This window comes from Halichoerus grypus, chromosome 8 (genome assembly GCF_964656455.1).
Source record: "Halichoerus grypus chromosome 8, mHalGry1.hap1.1, whole genome shotgun sequence".
Taxonomy (NCBI): Eukaryota; Metazoa; Chordata; class Mammalia; order Carnivora; family Phocidae; genus Halichoerus; species Halichoerus grypus.
In genome coordinates, this window is record NC_135719.1 from 127,566,241 (window position 1) to 127,579,214 (window position 12,974).

Genomic DNA, 12,974 nt, shown 5'->3' on the forward strand with positions numbered 1-12,974 from the left:
TCTTCAAAATATAGAAACTGAAGAACAGGGGCGCCTGGGTGGCTCAGGTGTTAAGCGTCTGCCTTCAGCTCAGGTCATGATCCCAGGGTCCTGGGATCGAGCCCCGCATCGGGCTCCCTGCTCCGCGGGAAGCCTGCTCTCCCTCTCCCACTCCCTCTGCTTGTGTTCCCTCTCTCGCTGTGTATCTCTGTCAAATAAATAAATAAAATCTTAAAAGAAAAAAAAGAAACTGAAGAACAGTGCAGTATTAAAATGTATGGTTCTAGAAAGCCTAGATAATCCAAGATGAAAATGAAAAATACCCCTAAAATAAATCATGCACACACACATATAATCATACAGAAACACATAACACCAATTAATTAATTGATTCATACAAAACAGTAGAAGAAAGCAATAAACACTTCCAGAAGATATATTTGATGTGGACTAAAGAAAAGATTGTTTAAGGCACAAAAACATTGTCCATACGGGAAAAGACTCATAAATTCTACCGTATCAAAAAGGAAAACTTTTCTAAAACATAATTATTATAAACAAGATTTAAAGAAAAGCCATTTTCTCTCAGTTTGAGAGAAAACAGTAGTAAGGAATTATTCTCTCTCTCCCTCTGGCCCTCCTCCCTGCTTGTGCTCTGTCTTAAATAGATAAAATCTTTAAAAAAAGGTCGGGGGGGCGGTGCCTGGGTAGTTCAGTCCGTTAAGTGGCTGCCTTCAGCTCAGGTCATGACCTCAGGGTCCTGGGATGGATCAGGCTCCCTGCTCAGCAGGGAGTCTGCTTCTCCCTCTCCCTCTGACCCTCCTCCCTGCTCCTGTTCTGTGTCTCAAATAAACAGATAAAATCTTAAAAAAAGAAAAAAAGAATTATTACCCAGAATACATGAAGAACTCCTAAAAATACCCATCTAAATGAATGGCCAATCTGACTACTAATCAGGAAAATGGAAATAAAAACTACAATGAGGGGGTGCCTGGGTGGCTCAGTCGTTAAGCGTCTGCCTTCCGACTCAGATCATGAGCCCAGAGTCCTGGGCTCAAGCCCTGTATCGGGCTCCCTGCTCAGCGGGAAGCCTGCTTCTCCCTCTCCCCCTGCTTGTGTTCCCTCTCTCACTATATCTCTGTCAAATAAATAAATAAAATCTTAAACAAACAAACAAACTACAATGAGATTGTATTTCACAAAGATCATGTTTGCAGAAATTAAAGGGACCGACAATATCTAAAAAGGGATGGAAATGGATAAACTATAACTTTCATACTAGAATGGGAGACTAAACTGCTAAGGACTCTTGAAAGAATCTGGCAACGTCTATCACTGTTAAGATGAAGAATCTCAGCCACCGGAAAGGGGCAAAATTATCTCAGCAAATGAGACCCATGTAAGGATTGTCACTGTGGTACTATGTAACAACAGTTAAAAAGAGCTAACAATCTAAATGTCCATCAATAGAGTAATGAACACAGAAGCTGTGGTAATACTCGGTGGAATATTACATAACACTGAAAATGAATAAGAACCTCCTACACTCAACAGGGATAATGCAAACAAATAATATTAAGCAAATAAAATAAATTGTGGAAAAACTTCCCCAATATGACCAATTTATGTAACATTTAAAACACAGGGGTGCCTGGGTGGCTCAGATGGTTAAGTGTTTGTCTTCAGCTCGGGTCACAATCTCCAGGTCTTGGGATTGAGCTCCATATCAGGCTCCCTGCTCAGCAGGGAGCCTGCTTCTCCCTCTCCCTCTGCCTCTTCTCCTTCTTGTGCTCTCTCTGTCTCTCAAACAAATAAATAAAATCTTAAAAACAAACAAACAAAAAACATTTAAAAACACAAAACAACAGGAGCGTCTGGGTGGCTCAGTTAGTTAAGTGTCTGACTCTGGCCCAGGTCATGATCTCAGGGTCCTGTGGGGGGCTCCCTGCTCAGCAGGGAATCTGCTTCTCCCTCTCCCTCTGCTCCTTCCCCTGCTCATGCTCTGGCGTGCACGCTCACTCTTTCTCTCTCAAATAAGCAAAATTTTTTGGGAAAAAAAACCACACACACAAAACAACATAGACAGTCCTTGTTACTGGAATCCAGTCTGTTCCTAAAAGTGTGTTACAGTGTGAATTTTCAGGTAGCAGAGTCTGTATTACATCATTCAAAAACAGGAAAAATCACATGTTCCTGGCTCATCCAAAACTCCAATTTTTTTCCCAAGCTATGAAACACTCTTAAATATCTATGTAATAACCTACCAAGAATTTCTATAAAATAGAAAGCATCGGGGCACCTGGGTGGCTCAGTCATTAAGCGTCTGCCTTAGGCTCGGGTCATGATCCCAGGGTCCTGGGATCGAGCCCTGCATCGGGTTCCCTGCTCGGCGGGAAGCCTGCTTCTCCCTCTCCCACTCCCCCTGCTTGTGTTCCCTCTCTCGCTGAATCTGTCAAATAAATAAAATCTTTAAAAAAAAAAAAAAATAGAAAGCATCTAAAATACCAATGACCTATTTTAACCCCGAGATAACTGACTCAGTGTAAGACTCAGTGATGAGGCACAATATGGAGTCCATTATATTCCCAGGTAGGCATTCCCTTGTCTCAATGAGCTTTAGCATTCCCACATGTTCTGCAAATGCAGGGACATCTGTGGTCCTCCTTTGCTCACCTACTTTCTTCATAGGTTTTTCTGCATGTCACAGGACATTTTCATTAGTAATGTGGGGAAGATGATAGAAATATTGTACAACACATTTAACAACTCAAAGTGAACAGGAGACCAGGTCCTATCAGGAAAAGAGCAGAAGTACCACTGAAATACACTCCACAGCCTCTTCCCCAGACTCATGCCCAACTGAAAACATCTTTACTGGTGTGCTCATGACAATTTATTATAGTGGGTTTTGACTCAGTTAAATGTCATAAGCATTTCTGCAAGTCGTCACGGCAAACAGTGAGCCTTCAAACAGTGGGGGTACTGACACTATATGGATACGGTCATAGTAAACGCACAGAAGTACAGAAAGAGACAATTTCAGAATAGTGATTATCTCTGGGGAAGGGGTGAGAGAAACAGAATCAAGAAGGGACACTAAAGGGAGTTTTAGCTACCTTTTTCTTTTTAAAAAGTGAGATAAATGGGGTAAGATACTATCATTAAAATATGGGATCATGGGTACATTATTTTCTGTACCTTTTCATAAAATATGAAGGACCAATAACATTCTTAACCTGGCTGATGCACGCCAGAAGCCTGCCAGCATTAAGCAGCCCACGGATTCAAAGGAATCTGAATTCAATACTAAACAAGAATCTGAATTTGATTTTAGGGCAAGAGAACCAGTGTGTGTTTTTTTGTGGCACCCTAACACCCTTCACAAGTCTGCCTCCCATCAGAACTGCCATCCTTCGAACCTCTACCTTTCCCCACTCAATCATTCACAATCCCTCTACCTGTACTACGATGCTCAGGCCATGGTGGTCTCCTCGCTGTTCCTGAACAGAGTGGCCTCCATCTCCAGGTCTTTTTATCCCTGGATTTTCAGGGCCAAGTCCTCACCTTCTTCAAATTCTTGCTAGAAGTCTTACCTTCTCAATGACCGCCTTATTTGAAATTGCAAACTGGGTCCCCAGAACCCCTGATCACCCATCTTCCCTACTTCCCTTTTTGCCAGGGTACTTATCATTTTCTAGCACACTGTACAATTTACTTCCTACACTAGAAACCCCATTATGCAAAAACTTTGGGGTGTTTCATTCTTGATGAATCACAAGTGTCTAGCAATAGCACCTAGCACACAGAGGGCAAATACTTGGTAAAGTGATTAATAAAACAATTTTTCTATGTTACAGTACTCTCTGGGACTAACAGAACAAGCCACTATCCTCTGTATCTCCAATACTCCACAAGTATATACTCCTCTCAAATCATCTGCTTGTATGCCCATTTCCTGTGGATTCTGATTCAGAGTCTAACACAGAGTGAGATACTCAATGTTTGTGGAAGGAATGAAATTCAAGGTCTTGAACATAAAATATTAAATTTCACTCAGGGCAGACCACTTCTACTATAAACTCACACTCAGGTAAATTAATTGCAGATACCTCTTTTTTTAAAAAGATTTTTATTTATTTATTTGACAGAGAGAGACACAGCGAGAGAGGGAACACAAGCAGGGGGAGTGGGAGAGGGAGAAGCAGGCTTCCCGTGGAGCAGGGAGCCCGATGCGGGGCTTGATCACAGGATCCTGGGATCATGACCCGAGCCGAAGGCAGACACTTAACGACTGAGCCACCCAGGCGCCCCGCAGATACCTCTTTTTAAAGGTCACCTTAAGGCACAAAGGGCTGCTACTTGATTCACACTTTCTTTCTACTACAAGGACAATAAAAAGATGCATTTAATGACGCCATAAAAATAAGCATTACCTTACACACTCAAATCTAAAAGAAATCAGGTCAAATTTAATTAAGATCAGGTAGCTGGATTTAAGAAAGACGGTACTTCTCTCTACTTTTGGTTACATTTTTATTATCCTCTATTTTGGCAGAGAAGCAATGTAGCCAAAAGTTTGCCTATACTAATTAAAAGTTTTAGAGAGCAATTTTTAAAATATATAAAAGCTGGTGGTGGCAAATTGTAAAAATGGCCACAAATTCTTGGACCCACTTTCCATTTGATGTGGAATCTGATTTCCCATGCCCTGCAATCTGGACTGGCCTTAGTGACCTGCTTGTTAACAACAAATCAGCAAAGGTCATGAGGTTTCAGCAGGTTATTTGGGAACACTTGCTCTGAAGCATCCCCTCTGGATTCGCAGTCACCATGCTATGACTCATAGGAAAGACATGTGAAGGTGCTCTGGTCAACAGCCTCAGTTGAGCCCAGTGTTCAAGTCACTTCAGCCCAAGTGACATGGGAGGGAAGAAGCTTCCAGATGATCCCAGCCCCTAGCCATCTAGGTCCTCCCGGAGGCTTGGGTCTTCCAAGCTCAAGCCCTGGATATTATGGAGCAAAGACAAGCCATCCCTGCTGTACCCTGACCGAATTCCTGACCCGCAGAATCTGTGAGCATAATAAGATGGCTGTTGTTTCACACCACTAAGCTGGAGGGGGGGGCGGGGGGGCACGTCAGAGAGGCAATAAATAAACTGGAAAATGAGTGCTAACCCAAAGCCTGTAACTAATTACCACACTTCATTTTCTCACCACCAGCAGAGCCTAGATTTCATTACTTAGTACAGATAAGTCATATATGCAGAGGTCACATATCACACAGATCCACGTTCTAGGACAGGGCAAAGAAATTATCCAAAATTAGCCATTAGCCATTCATTTTAGTCACCTTTCTTTACCCTGAATCAATAAGGTTGATGCACCTATGTGAAGTAACTAGATAATTGCTAGCTATATAAATATATATCTCAGATCAAAACACACTACTTCTACTAACACCATGAGGAAGGACAGAAGATAACGTAGCTACTGTTAAGAGGCGGTTACTCCCAAGGCTCCATGCTGTGTTCACAACATGAATGAAATATTTTCTTTCCCAAGGAATCAATTCATGAAACTGAAAATGATCAACACTTTGAAAATCTATTTCCAAAAATCTCTCGCTAGAGATAAGAATATACCCCAGATGAGAAAAAAATTAAGGAAAAATTCTGATTTAAGAAAACAGGTTTGCATCCATCAAAATCAGATTACTTTCTTCTTGTTTTCCAATACAAATCAAAACAATCTTACCATAAAATTTATATAAATGAAGAGTGGAGAGCTCAAGGCTGATAGTGTAAAATCTTTTACAAGAATAACTCATTTTAGAAGCATTTAAAAAGCAAGTAAAATTAATGTATGTCTCATACAATGGAAATACTTTTTGAAGTAAAAAAACAAAACAAAACAAAAATCCCAATTGTTCTAACTTTTCTGCAATCAACACTGCCCTCTAGTGATGCAGAATAAAAGTAAAATAAAAAAGCAAGTACCACATTTTATTTATTGTTCATTTCAGTGTGTTTATGTCAGAGCACCTAGTTTGGACTACAAATTCCACCAAAGACAGAATAAACAAATTCAGGATGACTTTTATTACCTATTGTTGAATTAGAAACTCTTTAAAAAGGCATTAAATCAAGGACATTAATACATGCAAAGAGCAGCTTTTAAATACAATGGGAATGAAACATCGCTACACAGTGAGTTACATCTTCATACAAAATTCAGGAAAGACCCTGCAACTTAGACCCTAAGACCTTAAGACCCTGCGAAATTCATACAATTCAGGAAAGACCCTGCGGCTTATCACTGAAGACTTATGAAAATAGGTAGAACAGTAAGATTAAATAAAGCATCACCATCTATAGACAAGAAAATTCAACAGGAAGCAAGCCAGGCTAGTTCTCATGGCAGATGTGTATCAAACACACTGAAAAGTGTCCGTAGCAACCAAGGCCTCACACACCTGACAGTTCTGCCTAGTAGTATACCTGACTCATTTTAGGAAAAAAGTTCGAGGAAAAGAGCATGTTTGGTTGCTAAGCATTTATTGAGCAGAGGAAGTTTTCCAAGAAAACAGAGACTTACCAAGGGTCGTGCCATCCTGCCCCATGATGCACTTCATAGAGGTGACAATCTGTTCCACAACAGGTGGCGACAGTGACGTGGCGTACACAGCACTGTGAGAATGTGTCCGCAGATAGTCTATCAGCTCCTGGGGAGTTCACAGAAGCAAGGCGTTAGAGGGAAAGCCTGAATTCTCTGCAATGTCACTGAACTCCTTCCAGGTGCAAGCACACTCTTTCTCCCTTCAACACCACTGGAAGAGGGACACTAATCTGAGATGCAGAGGTCAGAGGATACTATCAGCAACAACTGCATCTGACACATGCCAACCTCCTTCAGCTCAGGCTTTGTTTTGTTTTTTAAACATGCCACAACATGAAAGAAAGAAAAACTAGTTTTAAAGAAGCCCTCTAAATTTGGAGAACATATCACTTAATGTTATAAACAGATCTACAATGCTGAATTAAAGTGCTTAGATTGCTTTTCAGACACAATAATTCACTTATAACTATTACAAAAAATATCATCTGCATATTACCCTATACCTGCAAAGCCCTGAGTAAGAGAAAGACAGTTCTCTAACATCAATTTTAAAGGAATTAAATGTCCTCCAGATACACAGAAGTTTATAAAATGATATAAATATGGCAGAAATTAAATAGAAATTCACTGGGTCTTTCATGAGGACAGGAAAGCCATCTCACTGAACAAAGAAAAACTTTGTATGTCAGTTACAAGGAGTCCAAAACAATCAGTTGTATATCCCTATTCTCTCCTTTTAACTTCACTAAATCTTTAAATAAAATGTGCAAAGTAGCTTACATACCAGAACCCAACAAGGAGATACAAAATAGGACTGTAAAACAGTATATCACTTCAAAAACACTAAAAACTGTACAAAAGCCACAAAAGCATAGATACACCAGACCTAAATGATGTCCCAGATTACTTTAAGTCCTTTGGTTTAGCAACAAATCTTACCAAAAAGCAAGCAACTTTCCAAAGTGAGCCTGGTCCCATTAACAAAAATTTGAGGTAAAAATCTATCAAACTTGACTAAAACCACTAATGAGTTTTCTCTAAAAGGCAATCAATTATTAAGAGAAAGTCCATGCTTTAAGTTTCCCAATGTCAAGTTTTAAAAAGGAATTAAAGATATTTATGAGCTCCTACTACATGCCACATACAAACACTTGACAATGTATTTTTATTAATACTATGGAGTTTTTTTTTTACAGTAACAGTTTTATTGAGATATAATTCACTTTTCTACAGTGTACAGTTCAGTGGCTTTTAGTATATTCACAGAGCTGTGCAACTTTCATCACTAATTTTTTTAAAAATTTAATTAATTAAGTAGGCTCCACGCCCAACATGGGACTTGAACTCACGACTCCAGGATCAAGAGTCATACGCTCTACCGACTGAGCCAGCCAGGCACCCCCACTATCTAATTTTAGAACATTTCATTATCTCAGAAAGAAACCTCATACCCATCAGAAGTCACTTTCCACTCACCCCATCCCCTCAGCCCTTGGCAACTATGAACGTACATTCTGTCTCTGATTTACCTGTTCTGCATATATCACATAAAAGAAATACTACGTGACCTTTTGTGATTGACTTCTTTAAATTAACACAATGCTTTCAAGTTCATCCATGTTGTAGCATGGACGTACACTATTCTTTCAACCCTTACTACAATCTTATAAGCTGGGCATATTTATCTCTGTTTTACTGATAAGGAAATGGGAAGGTTAAATGCTTTGCCCCAGGGCTCACAAAGTTAGGGAAATATTCAAACCTAGGCCTCTGTCTCATGGTTCAACCATTTCCACCACACCACATTGATTCTCAAATGCCTCAGAATTCATTACACAATTTTTAAATTGAAAAATACAATGCCTTATAGTAAACCAGAGCAGGCAAAATAATCTTTTAACTTTCTATCTTTATGCTCACCCAAGATGCATTTGAGGCCAAGGGCAAGGAAACTGGTCTTCTATTCCCACTGGCTCTCATTATAAACTCACTACTTCTGAAATTGTGGGTACAACCAAACCCAGAAGAAGACTGTGGCAAACAGGCAGCACCACTGTGTGTCCTTTCATATAAGAGGGTGTTCTGTATGTCAGACCAGCATGTGGTTTAGAAAGAAGCTCAAGTAAGAAAACAACAAACAATGAACAGAACCAGCCTTTAGTTCATCAGTCACTCACTGAGCAGCTCAAGTGTGAAGCCCACTGGCACTGTGAGCCTAAGCCACAAACAAATTCAGGATCTCCACATCCCAGTTCGGGATGCTTACCTGCCACATGCTGAGTTACCAAATGTGGTAGCCAGAACCACCTTTACCCTTAATTGTTCAATTTGCATGCCCATTTACCTTCTTGCCTCCAATGTATCCTCCAGAAGCACCAAAGCTCTTTGTGAATGTGCCCATCATAACGTCCACATCCTCAGGATCCAGGCCAAAGTAATCTACCACACCTCGACCTGTAGGGCCCAGAGCCCCAATGCTGTGAGCTTCATCTAGATATAAGTATGCCTTGTATTTCTTCTTAAGGGCAATCACTTCAGGAAGGCGAACAATAGATCCCTCCATGCTGGCAAAATGGATAAAAAATACACACACTGAGACTTTTTAACTCTCAAAATTAGGAGTTGGTCACCTTACTACTACTATTAATTTTCCCAGTTTATTGCTTTTTTAAATGGTTTGACAACTCTGCCTGTGATTTTAAACTGGCAAAGTTAAATGATGCCATGGCTAGGCAGATGTCTAGGGGAAAGGAAACTGGATCTTTTCAAACAAGCACCAGAACAGAATTGACCTTAATTCACCCCAGATGGATAAAGGTCACAGCAGATTCTTCTAACACTTGCAATTACAGGCAAGGTTAGATTTTGCATTACACTGCAGATGAAATTAAAATAGCAGAATAAAAGAATAAAAAAGATAGGAGGTAAGAGAGTTAAGTGCAAGGGCTGCAAATAAACCAGAATAAAATTGTTCTTAAAATGGAATGATGTAGAATTTGTTTTGACACATTAAAAAACATATTCTAATTCTTGCCCCTATGTATATATTCCCTCTACAAACAGTAGAAAAATAAAGGATGCAAAAAGAAAGGGAATTTGAAGACCATTAGCAAGATGGAAAGAATAAAGAAAAGCCAGACAAAAGACTTCCGTGCCAGTGCTGACTCTGCTTCCAGGTATTTTATCAAGTCATAAACACTGCCTCCTTGGTGTCCAGAGGGGTCCAGATTGCTGTTCCCTTCTGCTTAAAAACTCTGTAACTTCCTGGAGCTAAATCAGAAAGATAAGAATAAGAAAACAGGATTACCTATATATTCCCTCCACAAGGATTAGAATTTTCTTCCAGGGCCTTCGTGTCCGAGGCTGACCATAAACAATGGCATCTTTCAACAGCTTCTCTAGGCTTTGCATATCTGTATGTAGCACACAAAAAAGAATTTCAACACAAAGTACCTTCCTCTTTCTGAACCCTACTTCCCAAATGCAAATACACATTTCTTATTCAGGAAGTGTGTCTCAGATGGCACAGGACATTAACATAATCATAACTGAGCCGGAAAAGATAAGGCAAAATGGGTGAGCTACTGCTAGCTTGAATGACAATCTCATCTAAAACGTAATGAATGTTCAAAACCACGGAAACTCCACTAAATGACTGTGGCACAGGCAGGTCCACTGGGTAGCATGCCTGTGAAATGACTGATGTTTCATGTTAAATACCAGGCCGTTCAGTTAGTGGGGTTTGCTTGTTTTGTTTTGTTTTTTTGTATTTGTAGAATCAACTGTATCTTTAATCCTAGTGAGTCATCCAGAAATACATGCATAACGAAGACTGAGCAAGAGAGTGCAAATAAACCAATACATACACCTCCTAAAAAGCAAATATGGGGGAAAATTCAAAGTGTACGCCCCATTTCCTTTCACCTAGGATACCCTCAATAAACGCTTGTTAAATAGCTTTATCTTAGCAGTGGGCTCAAAATACACCAGTCTGGGCATGCATGAGACTATGTGGTAAGAAAGCCTGGCAATCAGTTGAGACTGTTCCATGTTTGACTTGATCAGCTCTCTTGGTCCTTAAGGATGGTTACCAGGCCCAGAAACAACTTGGCTGGTACTACCACTAATGAGGATCATAATTTTCCTGTTAAAGATAAATGCTGTGAAGACCACTGTTACCACGACAGTAGAATTCATACTTAAAATATCTGCCCTGAAATAATGGCCTTAAGGACCTTTCCCCCAAAATCTATGCACTATTAAGTCTGGGGTATATTTAACAGGGGTGGAAGGCACCCCATCATGAAATGTGATTTTATATTCTTTATTGCTCAGGACTGAAGGAGGGGGTTACAAAGTTACATGATTTTGCTCTTTCTATGAAAGGACTTTGGTTAGGAAAGAGAAGTAAGGTAATAAAAACACATACCACAAGTGAGATGGCCAAAGGTTGTGACTGTGTTCATCCCTTCGGTTATTCAGAACAAAACAGTCTGCTACCTAACCCACAGAGGAGATGCTACCACAGAAGTATGTCTATTGTGAAGCTGCTATTTCTGCTGCAGAGACCAATGTGTGGCACCCAGCAGGAGACAAATAAAAATGCACTCATTGTTTTAGTTTCCTCTGTTTATATACAGAAAGGAAGAGAAAAATATTGACTCAAAATTTTAGATGAAAGGAAGTACCTATACAATGCCTGACCGTTATCACCTACTCAGGGAAAAAAATTCAATTATCTCTCTCATATTATGCTTCCTAAGTTCCATGCAAATTAAAGATTTAAATAAAAAATATACCACAAAACCACGAAAAGAAAATATAAGAGAGTAACTTTATGAACTTAAAACGGGGGAGGCATTATGCAAAATCTAAAACTCATAAGAATAAATGTGCCAACATCACCAGTTTAATAAATCTACCAGCAAGACACTAAAAGTTAAAAACGAAATAAAAAATATTGCAACACAGAAAAAAGAGTAATTAATATAAAGGGCTCTTATACTCAGTGGAAAACAGAAACAGTTTGAAAATGGCCAATTCACAAAGAAATACAAACACAATTAACTGTATAAAAAAGTTGCTTAAAACCTAATAATCAAAGAAACAGAAATTAACATGTTATTGATTTATTCAACTAGAAAATATTTTAAGTGATTCATAATGTCCTATGTCAGCCTGTAAGTAGAGTCACTGTCATGTTGTTAAGTAAAAATTTGTACCATATTTGGAGGCGATTTGGAAAAGTCTAAAAATTTTATAACCTTTTAATCAGGCATCCTAAGACTGCTAGGAATTTATCCTAAGGCATTAATCAGACCACTGAGCAAAAATGTGAGTAGGTAGTACTGTTTCTAGTAGAAAAATTTAGAAACCACCTTGATGTCCAAATTGAGGGATGGACTGAGTGAGGGCAACTCTAGACACCACCTGCCACCCTGGCCTTAGGGGAGGAGGAGAGTCACATGGACTGTCAAACAAAGTTCACGATGTGTTTTAAGAAAATAGGTTACACAATTGTGCTTAATAATGCCATGTACTTCATAAAACAAAATACTGTATGGGGGCGCCTGGGTGGCTCAGTCGTTAAGTGTCTGCCTTCGGCTCGGGTCATGGTCCCAGGGTCCTGGGATCGAGCCCCGCATCAGGCTCCCTGCTCCGTGGGAAGCCTGCTTCTCCCTCTCCCACTCCCCCTGCTTGTGTTCCCTCTCTCACTGTGTCTCTCTCTGTCAAATAAATAAAATCTTTAAAAAAAAACCAAAAAACAAAATACTGTATGTATCATTCTCATTATAAAACATTTTAGACAAGACAAAGACAGAAGGAAGAAAGTTATTAGCATCCACACGCCTCCCAACCAGAGTACAGATCTAACATTTGGGTGTTTATTCTTCCAGACTTTTGTCTGTACGTGTACGCATTTTGGCAAAAAAATGGTATTAGATGTACAGTTTGGTAATCTTTCCTTCCTACATGCTAGTATTTTAACTACAAAAGTTACTTTCTTCTTGTAAATCATTATTTTAATAATACACAAGACGCCTCCACTTGGGGAGAAAGTTCTGGCAGTGCCGTCTTCCTCTGTGAAGCAGCTGCTCACACCTGTACTCCAGTACCTGTTCTGTATCCGTGGTATTCCACTAGGGCTTTCTCTAGAGTCTCTTATTAACCGGCCGGAGCTCCTTAAGATGAGACCCTGCTTTACTCATCTCAGTAGCCCTGGTGTTACGGCAAGACACACCATAGGCATCTAGTAAATGCATACTGAGCAAGTGACTCGTACACAAGGAAGATGAAAGAGTTGAAAGCTAAATAAAAGGAGAATATCGTATTTTGTACAGCCTCTGTAGAAATATGTATGAAATAGAGGCCGAAGAGGA

The 12,974-nt window shown here is 39.7% G+C and overlaps 1 protein-coding gene across 1 annotated transcript in view; it reads right to left on the reverse strand.

The window, feature by feature from the left end:
• Window positions 1-12,974, reverse strand: part of SPTLC2 (serine palmitoyltransferase long chain base subunit 2) — a 106,856-nt gene that overhangs the window by 49,795 nt on the left and 44,087 nt on the right. The window contains exons 7-9 of the mRNA XM_078054019.1: window positions 9,902-10,007; window positions 8,939-9,158; window positions 6,574-6,700 (exon numbers count right to left, since the gene is read on the reverse strand). Of these exons, the coding sequence (XP_077910145.1) occupies window positions 6,574-6,700; window positions 8,939-9,158; window positions 9,902-10,007 (453 nt within the window). The remainder of the gene's footprint in view (window positions 1-6,573; window positions 6,701-8,938; window positions 9,159-9,901; window positions 10,008-12,974) is intronic.